General features: G+C 48.9%; 4 protein-coding genes and 1 non-coding gene across 5 annotated transcripts; 2 read left to right on the plus strand and 3 right to left on the minus strand.

Annotated features, from left to right (window-relative positions):
- Window positions 1-3,349: 3,349 nt before the first annotated feature.
- GIQ15_r0022 lies at window positions 3,350-3,465 on the minus strand. The gene has a single exon (XR_004500591.1). It is a non-coding gene; the product is annotated as a 5S ribosomal RNA (ribosomal RNA).
- Window positions 3,466-4,101: 636 nt separating this feature from the next.
- On the plus strand, window positions 4,102-5,355 carry GIQ15_05119 (protein kinase domain-containing protein; the record flags this gene model as incomplete). The annotated part of the gene is made up of 2 exons (XM_033552536.1): window positions 4,102-4,630; window positions 4,685-5,355. 2 exons carry the CDS (start codon window positions 4,102-4,104, stop codon window positions 5,353-5,355), a joined length of 1,200 nt encoding a protein of 399 aa, XP_033406266.1.
- A 4,552-nt stretch (window positions 5,356-9,907) lies between these two features.
- Window positions 9,908-11,143, minus strand: GIQ15_05120 (uncharacterized protein; the record flags this gene model as incomplete). Its single annotated transcript, XM_033552537.1, has 2 exons — window positions 9,908-10,392; window positions 10,462-11,143. The coding sequence occupies 2 exons, from the start codon at window positions 11,141-11,143 to the stop codon at window positions 9,908-9,910; spliced, it is 1,167 nt and encodes a 388-aa protein (XP_033406267.1).
- A 722-nt stretch (window positions 11,144-11,865) lies between these two features.
- On the plus strand, window positions 11,866-12,659 carry GIQ15_05121 (uncharacterized protein; the record flags this gene model as incomplete). The annotated part of the gene is made up of 2 exons (XM_033552538.1): window positions 11,866-11,982; window positions 12,039-12,659. The coding sequence occupies 2 exons, from the start codon at window positions 11,866-11,868 to the stop codon at window positions 12,657-12,659; spliced, it is 738 nt and encodes a 245-aa protein (XP_033406268.1).
- Window positions 12,660-14,764: 2,105 nt separating this feature from the next.
- GIQ15_05122 (uncharacterized protein) lies at window positions 14,765-16,607 on the minus strand (the record flags this gene model as incomplete). The annotated part of the gene is made up of 7 exons (XM_033552539.1): window positions 14,765-14,891; window positions 14,944-15,309; window positions 15,395-15,669; window positions 15,734-15,999; window positions 16,059-16,122; window positions 16,179-16,265; window positions 16,323-16,607. 7 exons carry the CDS (start codon window positions 16,605-16,607, stop codon window positions 14,765-14,767), a joined length of 1,470 nt encoding a protein of 489 aa, XP_033406269.1.
- Window positions 16,608-19,528: the final 2,921 nt, after the last annotated feature.

The raw sequence follows: 19,528 nt of genomic DNA on the forward strand, positions 1-19,528 counted from the left end.
TGTGAATACTCTTGAATATTCAATATACACACTGTGATACCATTGTCTGTGACTTGACTCGTCACTTACCTTGTCGCTCAGTCACCGCTGATTAGTTACGGAACAAACCGTACAGTCGAGACTGTCGTCCGACTGGGATATTTTTTGACGGAGGGAGCCTTAGTTTAAGAGCTGCCCTGCTGGAATTCTCCATTTGAGTATAAGGACAAAGAGATCTCTCCTTAATATTTATTTCGGCATCCACGCTAACATCGAACTACCCGTCACTCACTTCTACCAAGAACTTCACTCTTGAAAATGAATCACCAGCGACACCACACTCCCTCCTCAGGAGTGAATGATATGTCCAGGGTAGGAATGCCATATAGTCAGATACCCTTCCAATCTCTTGTTCCAGGCTCATCGCCTGGACAAGGGAGCCACCAAGAAAACCACCAAGGGAACCTACAAGGGCAACAGCCGTTCACCCCAATCGGCTTCCACGGCTTACCGGCCGGTGAGTGTCCGTTTATACTATACTTCTCAACGGCTGAAGAAAACTGAGAATTCTCCCGTCAAATAGGCGCTGCTCAATCGTCCTCTCCACGCAGGCCCACACCATTTTCAGCTGGGGCTGTGCCATATATTGGAGGGACATATACGCTCTTTCCTGGTTATAGTATACAGCAAATTAACGGTCTTGTGTCCACCAATGATGGGCGGACCGGATATATGGTAACAGCGCCGTTTGAACCCCAACTTCCCCATAACTACGCTGCCCGTATATCACCCGTGGACACAATTGCCCATGATACTGAGCCACGACCCACCCAAACACAAGCAACAACCGTGACAGCAGTCACTCCGGCTGTAGCCTCCAATGTAGCCTCAGCACGAGAGGCACAAAACATTCAAACCGCCATCCTGAACTCACTAGTGGAGGAGAGCCATCAAGTCATGGACATTAACCACGAGTACGGAAACTCTCGTGCCGCACCTACTAATCTCAACCACACATCTTCCAGTTCCCCTCGCTCACAAGATGGAATGCATCAATTTTGGCAAACCTATGGTGAACGACGAAGAAGCGGTATTCAAAGGGGTATGGCTAGCAATCCCGTACCACCTCGACAAAATGCGCAGACGAGTACCGTTACGGCAGCGTGTACGCTCTGTAGTGGCAATCGAGCGGTGCATCGAGACCTAGATATTGCTGACGGCATGCCTATTTGTGAGAAATGCTGTGACGAAATGATACGGGCAGAGCAGACAAGAGCCGAGAATAGGCGGCGAGTTCATTTTGTTTCTTAACAATATGATGACCTGACGTATAGGCTATTAAATTTACCATTCTTACTATTCTCTCATGCTATATTGTCCCTAGGTGTGCTTATACTTCAATACTCGGGGCCCGGGTAACTCGAGAGGATTCGTCTTTGGCTTGGAGTACTGAACTCAATCAAAGTGCAATTAGTCCATGGTAACTTGGAGAATATGAGATGGAGCGGATTCTCAACTTACCTGACTGTGATTAGGAACTCTTGGAGCTGGGTTTAAAGTCATCGGTGACATTGTCGCCTGCCACAACGGGGTCAAAATTGGTGAAGAAGTCGATATCACACTTAGGCTGTTATTTGCCATGTTTTAAGTGACAGATTTGAAAAATTAACTAACACGTGAGAGTGTCTCACCCGGCGGACGCCCTATTGTCATTAACTATCTCAACGCCAACCAGTGCGTAAAAAATAACCCCCCCTATCTGCCGCTCTAACCTTTCTACTCCTGTCACTTACGAACTATACAAATAGCTAGTTCTATGATTACAGCATTTGATCATGCCTAGCCACGACCCTCTCGACATCAAAGATGATCTGGTATCGCCTAGCAACCCAGCACAGGATAATGGAGCACTGGATATCCAGCGTTGCGCAAGACTTCACAACTATCTAGTCACCCGTGGCTGGCTGGCGAAGAATAATAAAGACGAAATACACCAGCTCTTAGCCCGACCCTCCTATGCATCCTTTTATCGTGATCAGCTGGCTGATATTCGCGACAAACTCAACCCCTCGTTCGAGGCATTCCTTAACTCTGTTATCTTTACGGACACGGGGAATGGAGATGCATACCTCTTCTACTGGGCTGTCGGTATACCAGAGCCTGATCGCCTTATCGACCCCGACGGTTATATTGGCTTCGACGAAGAGGAAATCGATGAGGGTTACCCACGATACCTCCTGCTCTACCAAGGAGTCTTTGAGCTAGGTTGCCACGAACTAGGACTTATATATGATCAGCAGCGCCACCGGGTTGCGATGGCAATGGCCATTGAGGTGCAGGATTCGATATTCCCAATTGAGGAGCACGAGGACCGGTGGCATCCACTCGAGACTATGTTGAGTAACTGGATTGAGGTGATACAAGTGGGCAAAATTGTACCCGATTCTAATGATGGTAGCGGGAAATGGGATGCAATTAGTATCTGGCGTTGGTATCCATTTAGCCCGAAACAGGTGGATAGTACTGTACGGGCCTTTAATCGACTTATATCTGCAGTCGAGGCCCGTATGGCACCCTCTGCGCTCCTGGATATTGACGGGGAGGCCCCTTTCTTTACACATGCAGAGCTTGATACGGCCTTGGTGCCACAGACATGCTTTATACGCTCTATCTTAACCCGCATACGTACACCGCGGTTTACTACTATTGCGCCAGGGTTAGAGGTTCCGCATGATAAGGCCAAGTTTGCAGCACGCCAGACGCTTCTTATTGCACATACCGATAGGAATAACCGCGGTATAAATGATGGTAGTGGCGACAAGATCATCCCACCAGTCCTTCTCGTTGCAGCATCCGGCGAGCAGGCAGCCTGCCTTGACAAGGAGTCAGTCAAGCCGTTCTCTCCCAGTATCAACGCCAATGGTGACCCTATCGGCGCAGGACTCTACAGTGAGTGCCTAGCTATAGATTCTGGGCAAGTTGCTGGCGAGGGCTTTCGGCTACTCCTACCTTTTGGGCTACGAGAATGGGATATCATCGGTCCTTCACAGGGTGCGCGGGATAGTGCTGGGGACCTGATAGACCGAGAAAGTACATCAAAGCTATTCCAGCACGGGTTCTTCTCATTTGGGGGCGACTATCGTGCACAGCGGATGGAGAGGCTGTTGGATGCGTGGAGGGAGCTGATTGAGGCTGGTATTTGGCCGGTAGGGGAGCAAGGCGTAGAGGGGACGATTGAGAAGTTCAAAGACGCAAATTCAGATGATACTTGGAGGCATTATTGGATTCCTCCGAGCTGGTAGTGGTGACTATCGGATCTCATGTGTATTCGATTATATAGTAAAAAAGAAGACAAAGGGCAAAAAACAAAAACATACGACAGTCGGGATTCGCTGGTGGTCACCCACCCAACTACTAACCGACCGGCAAGTGGCTTAAGTACAGCTGAGCGGACGGGAAGCTCTGTTTTCCACTTCCTGTGGTCGTATGTACTGGACAGTAGGAGGAGAGGGTATATATAGCAGGAGATATCACGAAAGTATCATGAATAGGCCAGTAGAATGCAGTAAATGCCGTTAAAGATATCAGACCTCTAAAGTCTCTTAGATGGCAACACTCTTTCATGTCATGTTTATACAGGGTTGTTTGGCAGGGAGTTACTCTTTATCTCACGTGATATAAACATATATCGGTGGCCTAAAAGGGACAATCGGACAACTTACAACTTCAACCGTGAAGCCAACGTACGCATCGCCATAGCTGCTTTTTACAGGCCTATGGCCCTATCTACAAGCTTGACAGCATAGCATCATGCATGTTACGGCCCGCAGGAGGCACAGTGCATCGACAATGAGTGGCCCTTGACTCAGGTGTGATAAGTGGGCGCTTAAGCAGGCAACCATCTACATGCCTTGCTAGTTCACGGCGTCTGTCTGTATATAACACCCTTCAGACTCGCCCTTCCTTTATTCTCCTCTTTCACTCTATTCCTTGCTCTCAGTCAAGTCTTTTACACATAGTCACTCTAGTTCTCCCTGTATATTACACACACCTCATACGAGTGCATAGAAATCGCCAGCTTCAACACATATACCTTAAATTCTTCGAGCATTACTTTCAAATATGTCGGCGATGTCTCAGAAATCCGACGCTACTGACACATCCGACCATGGCGAGTTTGTGGACTCTGACGACGAAGTCACAGAGTATTCTGAATCCCCATATCGATATGATGAAAGCTCACGACCATACTATCCCATCCGAATCGGAGAACTGCTCAACGAAACGTATCTAATTGAGCATAAACTTGGACACGGCGGCTTTGCCACTGTCTGGATGGCCTACGATATCAAAAACAAGAAGAACGTGGCTCTCAAGATCATGACTGCGGGCGATTCAGGAGAACATGAACACCGTGCACTAGAGGAAATCAAGAAGGCTGTGAAAAATACGACTGGACTTGTTATATCCCAATCGGCCTTTTTTCTTCGTGGCAGAAACTCTAACCACAGAGTCTTTGTATTTCCCTTACTTGGTCCGTGTCTCGACGCCCTAGTTGGAAGGGAGATACCTATGGCTTCTCGCATGTCAGCCGCGAAGCAGTTACTAGAGGCTTTGGCAAACCTACATGAAGGTGGAATTGTGCACCGCGGTGAGTAAGTCCTAAAACGATGCTATTTTTGTCCATGTGCTAATGATTCTATAGATATTAATAACAAAAATATTATGTGGGGTATGGCTCCTCTCGAGAAATTCGATAAAGCTACCAAGTACAAGTTACTTGGCCGTCCTCTGAAGGTAGCCATACCGGACGAACCATGGAGAGAAGGAGAGGTCGTCAAGCCGATAGAGGTTCCGGACGATCTACGGACTGAGGATTTCTACCTCGGCGACTTTGGTCTTGCCATGAGAGCAGGCACACCCGTCACTCAACAAGGCCGCCCACCTATTGAGTATTGTTCTCCTGAACGGCTTCACAACCACGATCCAAGCTTTGCCTGTGATATGTGGAGCTACATGTGCATCTTTATGCAGCTATACCTTGGAATGTTGCCATTCCACACATGGGCGACGGGAGGGGTGGCGACTACTATGGTCCAGATCTTAGGCCCGATGCCCGCAGAGTGGAAGGGTCATTACTGTCCTCCTGAAAAAACCCTTGATTCATGGTATAATCAGGACGATATGCCCGACGTTGAATCTAAGCTTAAAGAGTTAATTCTTCGTAAAAGGCCTAACTCAAGTCCAATTGAGCAAAAACACGCATTATCCGTTTTATCTAAAGGGCTCCAACTTTCTCCTGAGAAACGTCCGACTGCAAAGGAACTTCTACGGGACCCTTCCTTCATGGCGCTCATTGATATCCATTGTCATTAGGCTCTTTCCCGGCTATTTTATCCAGCAGCCACCTAGTTCCCGCTTCCCGTTGTTATCTCGTCATGATAACCTTATATAATTCTCCGTTCATATTCCCTTGCTATTTACACAAATAGCAGCTGTTGCAGAGACATCCTGGAAGGTAGTTGGCTAAGATGGGAGCCGCTCACTCCCTGTGTCTCATCGCTACCAACCTACTTCTTGTCATACGGTTTTTTTACCGCATGAGGCTGCATAGACGTCGAACCGGGCCGGGGTCATTACTTACCCTTAAGCCTTTAGGCCTCTAGGCTGATCTCTAACCCTACTCTTAGGCATCTTAAATGCTAGTTTAACTAACAGATATTCTCTTAGAGGCTATTTTTAACTAAATAAGTCAGCTAATTTCAATTCATTCGGCAATTTCATATCAACTATGAACAAGAGCTTAACTGAACAAAGGGAAAAAAAATGTAAGGATATTTCAAGATTGGTAAATCATTGAAGCTCAACCCCCCTCCCCAGCCACCGAAGGATGCTAATATTGTATATAATACTTGCAGTCACGTCGACATCGTGCTAGTATCTTGATGATAGCAGAAGCTTATCTAGCATACGAGTGGGGGAAACTGATAAGTACCAGTGGAGAGAGCTGGGTCGGGGGCTGTTTTTCCCTTCTGAACAATACCTTCTCCTAGCACAGTCACATTGTCGAACACGGCATCCCCATCGCCCAAATTATCGAGGTAGATATTGGCCTTCATGCCACCGGGTTTAAGTGTCACAGATATACGGGGTTCGTCTGGAGATGTCTGGCCAGTCAAAAGGTTGGTGGTTGTAGAATGCATCCTGTCCCTAGAATACTCCCAAGGGACTGCGTAGGGTGGTGTACGGCTATCATATGTGATAACAGTCGAAGTCTTTCCAAGCCTCAGGGCACAGGAATAAGCGAAATGTTCCGCGACAGCCTTTAGGGCCTGATGGTTCCAGTTTCTAGCCTCGGCGTCGTCTATAAGTCTTATTTTCGCGTTCCTATGCCATTTTAGGTGAATGCCGTTGATATAGCCATCGTAGCAATCGGCAACAAGGCAATTGGGGTATGACATGGCTCAATGAACCCGTAGGCTCTGGGCGGAAGATTGTAGTTTTGTGATGGCAACGGAACTCAGAGGAAAAGCGACGGCAGTCCGAAGTGGTAGGTATATCTGTGGGATATATAGTAGGATAAAGCATAAGGGGGCCTAAAGCTGGTATGGAGGCACAGCCAAGGTAAGCATAATGCGCTGAGAATAGTTGAACCGAAGAGTTTTTTGTGCAGTCGAACGAGGAAGAGAACTAGATGGGAATGGCGGACTTTATAGGCCAAATCGAGGGTTGCCTTGAAGGCGAGGCCCCGAAACAGCCCTCTGCCTGAACCTGTAAGAGTAAAACAAGTCACCTGGCACCTGTTGGGGGCGAAAGACCGTAAGCGCCAGCATACCAAAGGGTCCTGGCGTTTGAATCTACCATCGTATCCTCAGATCCATTGGATAGTAGACTCTCAAGCGCATGTACCCCTTGGTATATCATGTGGAAGGGAACAATAGATAGGGAGTTCAAAAGTTGGGCATCCGTTCAATACCGGCATGGCATGGATATATCAACAGGACAGCAATGCGCTGACGTAGGACCCCTTGGTACAATAGAATGAGGCGGCATGAAATATGCACACCCCTAGCGGAGGCAGGCCACCAATGATACGGTCTTAATAGCCGCTGCATAGGGGAGATCAAAAGAGGCTTGGGGGGGTAACTTAAAGGGTAAATCTAGTACTCTTTAACTAAAAAGTACTCTCTTAGGGGCCACCTTTAACTATAGTGTAGCTGTTTGCTCTATGCAATTTGCTAGTCTAACTTAAGGATCGATACCGGTTTTGGGCCACCCTATTCCAATTTACACCAATTGTTAGGGTAGGGAAGTATTGATGCTTGTGGCACTCCTTTCTGCGTCTATACTCCCTAAACGGCGATGACCATGTATAGTTCAAAGTTGTATCTAGGGGTTTGTTAATAATCCACCCCAATTGTCTTGCCATCGGTATTAACATCATAACGCGCAACGTGAGCGTGTACAAAATTGCAAATGGGTTAACTATGGATTCTTCGCTTTCGGGTGGTCCAAACTGTCAACGCAGGGATACTTGATGGTCAGGCACCAGATATCTAAATAATCACATATACTGGTGATAACATCAAACTATGTATCGAGACAATGGTTAGCCGATGATTACAATGGTAGTACTTAATATTCATAACTGAAATTATACGGGGTACTCACGACAAAGCTTCCGTATACGCCAACCGCAAGGCCAAGACACGAAAACACAAAAGCAACCTGATTCGATCCAGATCCTAGGAAGCTGTTCTCCCATAGTCCAAGCTTTGGAAGCACGCTATCAACAACAGCTACCGCGAGTGGAACCACAAGGACATTCTGATATGGAAAGTCGAGCTTCACTAGATGAGCAACGATCATCTGTCCGACCGAGTAGGCATTTACAAGGCCGCCAAACAGGATAACCGGGATGAGGTGGTTATGTAGTATTTCCGGATGCATGTATAGATATGGCACGAGTAGTGTCCATGGTACGATGGCAGGCAAAAGGCCGTAGAGTGGTTTATATATGCTGTCGTCATCGCTATCTTTGCTGCCAGTAGGCTTTTTGGCCAGGTATGCCTGTGAATTCTGTCGTCGTTCGGATTTGCGTTTTTCAACAACCTCTAGAACGTTCATTATGCTGGATACCGTGCTGAAGAGGAGGACGATACCGCCGTAGATCATCCACCAAGTTGTGAAGGGAAGATTATAGGCAGATTCTGGCAGAAGTGGAAGATGCGGCAGGCCGAGTGTAGGTAGCATAGGTTTGTGCCAGAAACTTCCACCTCCCAGGACGGCTGTGGTGAGGAACACGAAGCAGAGTGATAGGATACCTTCGACTGGTCCCGAGACGATTCCAAGTGTGAGGATGTGGGTATGATATTCCTCCCATGTTTGGACATAGAATGTGAAAACGGCTGGAGTCGATTAGAATAATGGCTTAGATTATCTGGTGATTAAAACTTACCTCCAAAAAGGGTGAGAACAGTTGCCCAGCTTTGTCCTAGATTCACCGCACCGGCAAAGATAAGTACTCCAAGACCGGTATTGCAAGCATCGACACCTAGAAAGTTAACATCATAACACCTTGCTGAGAGACGGATTATCTTACCATGATCGAACAATTCTCCCAGAGGCCCACTTTGCTTTGTCCTTCGACTATACCAGCAGTTAGCAATTATACTCTACCATACACTCTATCAGAATGACAAGAAAAGTAGCAAGACATACGCCTGGGTACCGTCGACGGCGTCAAATGTTTGATATAAGAACAGTCCCACGGCCCAGCTAAGGTAGACCCAGCGAGGACAGTCTTTGTCCAGGGTAGGGTTGTACCACAGCAAAGTCAGAAAATTAACGACCACGAATGAAAATCCGGTCAGTGTGATCTAACATGCATCCGTCAGTATGAAATCTCGCTATTTCTCCTGACATCACTCGTAATAGGGAGCTGCCTTACAAGATTCGGCCTATCAAATATGTTAGCAGACTATCCAACGGCAAAGATGCAGTAGGGTACTAAAGGGATCGCCAACTCACGCCATCGACATTGGAAACAGATCAATAACATAATTCGTATAGAACGGCTTCAGGATATATTTCGATGTCAAGGACTTATCGACCGATGCATATTTGTACTGTTTCAGCCCATCAAGGGCCTGCGCGCGTATGTACGTCATGCTACGGCGGCTATGAAGTAAGGGATATTAATATGACGACCGAGCAGGCGATTAAAGACGGACGAAGAAACACGAGACGGTCGAGGGGAGTATTAAAAAGCATCCAAGAAATTTCGATATAGGTTGAATCTCGAGGTGGGGAGTACAGGTACTCTGTAGATGGTAAGTTGTATATTTATACGAGCCGTGTCGCGTGGTGCGGTCACTCCCCGTCCTATCTCTTTATGCGCAACCCTTTAGTGAAGCGACCAAGGAAAGATGAAAGACGCGCTTCTCACGATCGCTCACCCCTCTGCCGGTTACTGGGAAGAGAAAAAGAAATGCGAGGGCAAAAAGTGACGTTTTGTGTGTTGAGAAGAAGCCAAGGAAAGGGCGGCTTGGCAGGGACTGAGCAGACATGGGATGGCATCAGGGATTCGAGATGAAGGGTAGGGGAATACTGGGGGAGGGTTGCACTACAGCGGACGAAGGGAACACGGCCGGATGACCTGGTATATATTTGTTGAGTACGGCGAAGGTGCTATAAAATATACATGTAAAACGCCCAGAACTTGGTACCTAGAGCCCTGCCCTGCCTACTTGTCTTCTTATCTTCGGTATGAGATATCGTGCTCAGCATCGAGAAAGATGCTCCCTCGGGCCAGGGAAAGCATCACACTTCGCCCATCTTATTCTAGATTCATGTTCTCTTCTATATAAGAAGATCGTGTATCGGTTCGGTTTATCCTAGTCTTGTCGACCATGCACACATGCAGCGTTTAACCGACCGGGCTCCATGGCATGGGAATCAGGATCCTGCTCTTCATTGACTGAATCAAGGGAACGGTCTTGTGCACTGTATCGGCCCACCCTTCAAGCTCCCACGACTGCTCACGTCGCTTCTTTCGCTCCTCCAGATCTGCGAATTGCCACAGATGGTGAACGGTGTTGAGGTCGCCGATCTGCACGAACCATGCACCAACTCCCTCCATGATCTGGCGTCTGGCAGCAAGGCCGCGTCTCCAGTGGCTCTCCCACTCTAGGAGGTTCCCTGGGTGTAGGGTGTAAGATCGGAGCTCGAAGACGCCGCCCAGGCGACGTGGAGGTGTGGTTGGCCAGAAGGAGAATTCCTGCATCAACGAGGTGCTCTTGCTCTTGATTAGAGACTTAAGCTTGCGGTCAAACTCGACGAAGCCGGGTTGTTGCCCGATCTCGTGGAGGGAGGCGTGGTAGCCCGTGTATCGCTGGTACTCCCAGATGTGAACTGTAGAACCGTCAGTAAGCATTTAGAAAGGGTCAATTTTCACAGGGAAAGAGGGATGTGGATAAGTACTGAAGGTATCGTTGTCTCCAACTTGTGTCCGCCAGCTGCCAACGAGGTTGACCTTGTTGTCTTCCATGCCGGCCATCTTGGGGTACCAGTCTCCGACTAGACCGACATACTCGTCGACCTTATCGGGCTTAACCTCGTGGAAGACGATTGAATGGACGTACTTTCCTCGCGCCAAGACCTCGGAGAAGGACCGTTCGATATCCTTGTCTAGCTGCTGGCCTTCCTTGGTGCCGTAGATGAGACTGGATAGACGGCCACGTCCAGCGTTGGTGTTGCTCTCTGACTGTTGCCGGTCTCCTACAATGCGGTGAGTGGACAGTGAGCCTAGTGCCTGGCCATCCAGCGAAGATGCAGCATCAACGACAGAGGCAGATCCATTCGCATTGCTCGCATCTGGAGCAGTGGGAGATGATGACACAGCTTCAGAGGAAAGGGATGGGGCAGAACGAGAATGACGAGAAACAGGGACAGAAGCATCAAGCGACTGACTGTCTTGCTCTGCTTTTCTTTTCCGAGCAGCTTCTAAATTATCACGGAACTCCTTCTGACGGGTGTTGAACGCTGAAGCATCGTCTGGGGTAATGTCTCTGATAGAGGGGGCCCGTAGACGGGTACATGAGGTGGTGAATGGGCGAAAGAGAGAAGAAGCGGTGCCGGATCGGACAAGACGCGATGCCAACATGATGGCGGGTGGCACGCGAGCGTAAACGAACGACGCGTTGGAGGTAAAAAGGTAGCGTAACGGTGGAGGGTGAGCTCTATGGGATAGGCAAAGGCGGGACAAGAAAAAGCAAAAGGAGGGTTGACGCTGGAGCCGAAGAGCTCGGTCGAGCAGTGTCGTTGTAGTTTGTTTGTGGGAAGTTTGAAGAAGACGAACGAGGCTTTGAAACTGCAAGCAGCTGTATGGAAAGAGGGGAAGCTAGCTCAGGGCAAGGTCAGGGCAGGGATTACGGGGAAACACCGTAGCCGTTCGACCGACCAGAGAGCTTGTACAAGTACCAAGCGAAGGCAAAGATCCTGGTGAGACGAAAGAGAGACAACGGAGAGGACTAATTGGCCCTTGACGAGCAGCCAGAACGCAGGAAACGGCAAAGATGAAGCTGAGAAAAGCTCAGGAAAGCGGCCGAAGTGGAAGATGAAGTCGAAAGTTGAAGTTGAAGTTGAAAGTCGAAGTTGAAAGTTGAAAGGAAGTAGAGATTATGTAAGATACACGTGACTTACCCCGGACTGGCCGTTTTGGGTTAGTTTACATATGACGTCACAACGGATGTACGTTGTTCCGTTAGGCTTAGTAAGCAATGAGAAGTGGGCAAAGCAAGAGACAAAAAGACGAGATATCAACAGGAAGGGTTGATGTTGAATTAACACACCGTCCAACTATCATACTATCCAGTTGCTGCGAAGATGACAAGCCCTCAGCATCCGCCGCTGAGCTACGAGGCGTCTGCCACTACCACACATCCCTACTTTGCAACCTGTCTCCCACAGGAAGTCGTCTCCTGCCTCAAGAACTCTAGATTCGTAGGTTGTCCCTCGCCGTACACACACACGCCATGGTCTAACAACCTGAACGATAGCTCCACCTGGCAACCTGCGATGGCCTCAATCCCCACATCTCCCTGATGAGCTATACATATCTCCCCTCCACGCCGTTCAACCCCACTCCGACCATAATCATGACCACCAACCCATCCTCCAAGAAGACACTCAACCTCCGCTCTAACCCGCGTGTTTCCCTCCTCGTGCACGACTGGGTCTCCCACAGGCCTCCTACCCGGGCTCGTGACGCAGGACGAGAAGGCTCACCTCCCCCCGCAGCCACACAGTCCAGTCTCGCGGCGTTACTGCTGAATATCAACACCAGCGCCATGAGCAGCATCAGTACCACGATCATTGGCGAGGCGCGGGTGCTAGATTCAGGTAGCGAAGAGGAGAAGTGGTGCAGGGAAAGGCATCTGGAGAATAACACGTTCATAGCGGACGAGGTGGGTCTCGGTGCGTTCAGTGGTGGCGACCAGGCACGGCAGGAAGGAGAAGGCGAGGAGAGACGGCCTTCCATCATCGATGACGATGTGAATGTTGTGGTTGTTGCCGTCAAGGAAGGCAGGATTGCCGACTTGAAGGGTGGAGTGAGGGATTGGGCGGTCGTTTCGGAGGGGGAAGAGCGGCAGCAACCAAATGGCATATACCCGTCATGACCCAGTACTCATTGAGGACAAGAACGAAATGAGATGGGGAATTGATCGACCATTTTCGGCCGCGATACCAGAGGATTTGCTCCTTAGGCGCCGATCTGGAGACCAAAGATGCCTAATGCCGGACAGGGACTGCCTATACTACCTCCAAATAAATTAGGCGCCCGTTGACCACCGTTCTATGTATATACTATGTACGAGTTTCCGGACACTCTTTACACATACACACGCCTTATGGCCCCAAGCTCAAAGAATAGCCATAAAGAAGACTCCTGTAAAGTAGTGCCAAGTAATATTAGCAGATATTATCGCAAAGTGGGCATATCATATATAGAACGAACAACATATCAGATGCAATATAGCCGATGGTACCTGTTTCGCGAAGATATTAGCCCAGGCCTTTAATCACGCGACTGGTGGAGCGGCTGTTATGACTGGGAAGTTGACATATATGTACCTCCGGTGTCATTCCACAAGATACTTCTCTATAGAGATGTAGAAAGCCCCAGCGATTCAACCCACTACTGCCTCCGACGATACTGCATCCTAGCACTGTAGCAGTAGGAGCTCGGAAACAGTTGTTGCTTGTGCGAAGCACCGTTAGCCCCATCTAGTTCAAACAGGGATCTACCTGAAACCACCGGCATTCTTTCAATCAAGAGATAGCCTCGAAACGCGCTCCATCTCAAGTTAGGTGATCTATCAATTTGGTATATATAATAATCGGCTCTCGCCATACATTATTAATAAGTAGATAATAACATGGGCCTAGGTCGCCGTCAAATGCGCGCAATTTCGCAACACCTGCACGTCAGGAACGCCATGGGGAGATGAGATAAACGGGGATGAGCTGTCATTCACGTAGCCTCCGATGGCCGCATAACTTGGCACATCATCTCCGGTGCTTGGCTTCGCTTGGCTGCCTACCCAGTTATAGAGCCGTTAGTAACTATAGGGCGTCAAAGCGTCGAGTCCAGGGCATGATTTTCTTTTTCTTTTTTGCAGGATTCAAACTACTAGGATTTTCATTAGTTGCCGTAACATTCCGAGACATCCTGGAGATAATGCAGGGCTAGAACTAGTTATTCTTCACCAAGGAGTTGGATGGCGTGCATTGAGCGTGCATTGAGCGTTGGTGGAGAGGAGAGCTCGGGTTAGAAGCTAGCGATGGCGTAACAATGCTCAGGCACCAGAGGTATCCATGCGTTTAAAGGGCGGAGCCATATAGGGCGCGAGATAACCAAGTAAGAGTATGAAAGGAACCGTGGAGATTTGGGTTAAGGGGCTCATAGACCCGTTTCAACCTCGCAAGGCGAAAAAGTCGACCTGTCACAATTGGTGAGCGTCGCTTGGGAGCATGTCACTGCATATTATACGAGGGTGCTCCCATTCGGTACCAAACTTATGTCGTTGGGCAAGTAGTTGTCAAATATCCTATTCTGTACATTCCATCTTCAACCTGGGCCTGGAGATGCGTCTCTTGTGGCGTGCGAAGGATGTTGTCAATATAAAAGCTAGATTTAGGGTTTGCGGGAAGGCCCGTCCGTCCGTTATAGTGGAGACTTCCCTGAGCTTAGTCAACGACATTTTCGCCGTCGAAGTGTCTTTGTCTACGGAGTAGGAATGGAGATCTTTAATTTATACGATAACGATTTGGTGCCGATAAGTGGATATGATTTTAGTGATACTGTCTCTTGTAAAAAAAAGAAAGTGAAGCGAAAATGCGAGGATGCTCTAACTAGCTCTCCTGCCAAGGGCATAACTAAGTAAGGATAGGAAAACAAATGTGGGTTGCACCAGGTTGGTGAACCAAGGGATCGACGAAGAATATAGAAGGTATGACATGACAGAATGAGCGGGGTACATAAAATGTATTCGCCGTTCTAACAGGAAGGAAACAGAAGGGGGAGAAATACAAAACATGGAAATAGAAGCGTAAACCGATGTTTCACTCTAACTCATCGAGTGGGTGGGAAGAAGGTGAGTAAACCGAAATATCTCAGTGTGATCCGACAAACTTGGCCGAAAGGGGGGAATAATAAAAAAACAAGCAAAGAACTCCTTCCTAAACGCGTAATCATTAACACAAATAAACCGTGGCAAGGTCATCACTCGGAAGAAGATCCCGAGCGGCTGCTTGAGTTTGATTTCTTTTCTCTTTTGTAGATTTCACTTGGATCCCATTGCGATGGCTGAAACTCAGAGTTCAGGAAGTGTGCTTGGTTGAAATGGGAGCTACGGAGATGGTAAGCACGGGGGAAACTTTGTGCAGATGTTGTAGACTTACTTTCTAAATGGAATGCTCAAGGGCAAACAATTCATATCCGGATCTACCAGAGGATTCATTCGAATCATCAACTCTGAAGATTTATCCTCCAGGGGAGGCGAGCGGAATGGAAGGTTGACCGTCGCGGGTTCTGGTGTGGCAGGCTCGGGCACAGGGATGGGCTGTGGCATCATGTTAGGAGCCGGATGGATAGGGTAGGTGTACTGGTACGGAGATGCGGCCGGGGGGTTAGTGGCCGGATCTAGTGGGAGACTTGGGACCGCCATTAGGACTGGGTTCAGATCGAAGGTGAGAGAATTCGGATACCAGGAAGCGTAATCGCACGTCATAGAATACTGGTAGATGGGACCTGTCGAGGAGGGAGAGCTATAGAGAAGATCATAATGACCACTTAGAGGGTGACCGTTAGCTGGGAGCTATACCTGTGATTGAGCTGTGGAGGGAGGCATACGGTCGATAAAGCAGTTTGATGGTCCCAAGGGGAGCATTAACTTGAGATGTAAGTTGATGTTCGGTCACTTGGTCGCCCTGGCTGCGGTCAAGATAGAGAATCTGAACGGCAAAGCCAGAAGCTTCGATGACTCCATCGACCAGTGCCTGAAGACCGATTTCGTCTATCTCTGTCCTCACGGTATCAATTGTCCTGGAACAATATTGATCTAATGGGATGGACAGGAATGCTTCGTATCGTTCAGGGTTGAGACGCATCCAAGCACTTGTCATTAACTAGGAAGGAATCAGCAATTCAAGTTTTCTCAGTTGAAAAGGAGATAAAAGGCAGGCAACTGACTCGGAAGTGCGTAATTATAGCATTGGAGTTGTACTCGTCGTTGAATGCATTGAGGATGAAGATTCCGTCTTGGTTGTTGTTACCGATCTCCTCGGAGACGCTGTTCAAGAGCTCTTCGGTAGCATCGACGAAGATCTCGTATAGATGTTCCTGCTGGCCCACGGCATCGAACAGCTTGTTGAAGCTCTTGATCCGAGAGAGCTCCTGAGCCACCTTTGACTGATCGCGTAGGGCGAACAGGTTTTCAAAATAGCCAAAGGCCACAGCTAAATCGGGATAAGCAAGTCATGAACACGTCTGGCAGTTGAGGGGAGGAAACTCAAACCTCTCCATCCACAGTTGCCGTCTCCTTTCATGATACGATAGTGAGAGTGTGTCTGCGCCAATGACTATCCCTACTGTCAGTTTCCGTCCATTGCAGACGTGAGGGAGCTTCAGGACATACCGTCGTCTTTGCGACGTACACAGGATCAGCCTGTGCATACTCCTGGCTGAGAGCAACACTGGACTCTTTCAAGCCGACGAGAGGGCCCTTTGACACTGGTTAATACAGATAGACGGGCTGTTGAGTGTTCTGTTTGATGCTCACCTGTAGCTCCGGCTCATACTCGTTGGAGAGCTTCTGGAACTGCGCCATATCGTCTGGCGGCAGGATGTTGCTCATGATGGGCGGATGGACGAGATAGTCGCTATAGAGCGGCTGGTAGGCTTGAGCAGGGTTGAAGTTGAATCGCGGGTTGTGTACGAGGGTGGTGTAGTTCTCGTAGTGGAAGGGCATCGGTACATGCTCTTCTCGCGCTGTGGGGAAAAAAGAGTAAACGTCTGATCTCTCGGCCTCCATCGTCATGGCTATGGGAACCAGCAGACTCCTCATGCGCGCTACAACTCGAACAGCAAGAGAACTTCTGCTGCTCTGCAACGGCTCGCGAAGCTACAGACGCAACGACAGATGACAATCACAACGACAGCAATGAGAACGACGAGGAGTGACAATGACGGTGACGAGAGTGACAACAACGACGAGCAATGAGAACACGGCGAGCAACGACAACGACAACAACAAGAAGATGATAGCCAATATAAGACTTGAGTAGGAGAGGAACGCACATTGAATCGATCCAGAGCTGGCATCCAAGGGCGATTTATAGAAGCCAAACGCTACGAACGGGGGTTGGGTTTCTGGCCATGTAACTATGCAGCAATGGCGATGATCGGGAAATGAACCAAACAGCTGAGCCTGCTTACGACACGCTGCTGTAACCCGCTAGCGACGAGCGTATAACCCGCCCTGGAAATCGTGGTGAAAAGAAAAATAAGTCAGGGACACAAAAGTTATAGCCGATTTAGCGGTGGTCGAGCGCAGGCATCATGCTCCAAACTAGTCGGCGGAGCGCTGGCGGGTGGGGTTGGCAGGCTCCCGGAGACTAGGAGCCGGGCGTCGATTGACAAACAAACGGGCACATTGCACAGAGTGACAAGCCGACTTCCAGAATATGGCTCGGTCGTGGTGTTGCGACGAATATACGGCGCCACGGAATGCGCACTCTGCAGCCCGCAACGGGTACCGACCTTCACCCTCTGTGTGACACGGCTGGCAGGCGAGGATCCAAAGAAAGTTAGGGGGACCAGCAGATGGGAGAAAGGGAAAACATTATTTACGGGGAGAGGGATCCTCTTGTTTTATTGATCAATGGAGGTCTGCATAAATTCCTGCAAGGGAGCCAGCAAGCGGGCAACGGACTTGGGGCCCCCTGTCTTCCGGTAGCCAGCACCAAGGGCCCTCTCTATCTTTTCTTATTTTTTGTCTTTTTTTTTGTCTTCTTTTTGGTCTGCGTGTTTCCGTCCCACCGAGTGACTGCAGTGCAGCACCGCGCGCAGTCAGCAGAGGGCTATCTTAGAGCTTTTCTGTGCGCGGATGGGCCGTAGGGAGCGGGTGCAGGGCCCCGTACCGGCCAATCGTCTGGGAGGATATCATGATATTCCGACTAGGCTTCTCGCTGGTATGGATCGCTGCAACTCCGTCGACAAGGGTACAGCTGTCTCCTCCGGTACAGAGGAACCGGTCTCAGGGCGAGATAAGATTTGCTCCTGGTCACTTAATCCGCCCACGGCGACAGCACCTCTAGCCACGAAGGGCCCCCAGGAGCAGACTGATATCATTTGTCAAACGCTGCTTGGCACAGGACCTCTTTTTCCTGCCTCTTTTTCTTTTTTCTCTCTCTCTTGCAGACAATAGTAATAGTAATATTATTACTACAAGGCATGCTGCATGAAATACCAACGCAACTATGGCATCGCCAGCCCAGATTGCATCGGATACCTACATATTCATCACAGAAGAGCACGTCCGGTTCTAAATCCTGCGCCGGAACGCTTCTCACTGGTCACCTCGAAAGGCACACCCATTTTTTTTTTTCAATTTGGTTACTTTGAAAAAAAAGGTACGCCCAAATGCACACTCAAAATGCAGTTTGCGTTTGGTGTTATTTAAAGCCAGAAGCTTTTTTCTACGTTCACGGTAGAAACTCTTTTCTCCACAGCCGTTGACTCTTAGGGAAATCATAGTGATGCTTTTTTTTCGGCCAATAACTTGCTGTTCATCGGGAGGTGTAGCTTGTTATCGGCATAGCAAACGATCCTCAAGCTAGCTAGCTAGAATACGAGGCCACAAGCAGCTATATTCCGGGGTTGTACAGGAACTCGAGTACGGATGAGCAAGCGTGCTGGCGTTAGTCTTAATGCATATTCTATCATCTCCGCCTTATCGGAATGATGAGCCGACCGCTCTTCAAATTGCGGAGTAGCGTTCCTGGGGGAGCTATTGCCGAAAGCCAGCCAAGCCTTGACCGCCATGTCCATGTCGCATCGCAGAGCTATTACTTGGATAGCCGGTATCAGAGTACGGAAATTGTGGTCCATCAAGGAGAACTTGCAAGATACCTTCCAGCACCCGACAGACTAACGGATCGGGAACTAGGGATCCGTCGTTAGCGTTGTAACAGTGGCTGGGGAGCTGTCAAGCAGCACGATGCCGTTGAAACCATCAGCCAAACATGCAATGATCCGGCCGTGAGAGCTCCAAAAAGTGAAGAGCCTCAAAAGAAACACCGGGTCAGCCAGGCCAAGTTTCAGGACGGGATGTCAAAATGTGACCTAGGGAAATGACCGTTTACCAGTTACTCTTAGTGCCCTTAGTTTTGCGGGTGTGTTACAGGGCATGTCCTGGTCTCCATATGCCCAAAAAAAAGTCTCAAGGGAGTGACGTCTGGGGCTAAACCATGCCACGAAAACTCCATGTACGAAGGGGAGACTCCAAGATCACACAACAAAAATTCGTTAGCACTACTGGTGGAGATGTCTCTCCGATATGCATGCATGGACAAGCATTCGCTTCAGTGTCTGATGGCCCTCGGACAATATAATCGTCATCGGGGCTTATACGAATCGCCAACCCGACGACTTCATTGTCACTTGTGCGACTTCCCTTAGAAACGACATTATCCGGGCCAGATCACTTACCGTAGGTGCATCATTCTATATGGACAGCTGCAGACTGAGGGATCCTATGTACCACCTGAGGAATTCCCGGGTTCCTCGTGCTGGGGGCAGGTACCTATCCTGAAGTAGCACAGGATATTCTGTTCATGGCAAACCAACAACTAACAATTATCTAGCACGTTTCACTCCCCCCCCCCCTTTTTTTTTCTCTATCATATATCCTACGGAGTACTCCGTACATCTGACGTCGAAGATTAATTAACCCATCAAGGACAACAGACAAAGGAAACAGAAAAA

This window comes from Arthroderma uncinatum, assembly GCF_011692745.1.
Source record: "Arthroderma uncinatum strain CBS 119779 chromosome Unknown scaffold3, whole genome shotgun sequence".
In the NCBI taxonomy this organism is placed as follows: domain Eukaryota; kingdom Fungi; phylum Ascomycota; class Eurotiomycetes; order Onygenales; family Arthrodermataceae; genus Arthroderma; species Arthroderma uncinatum.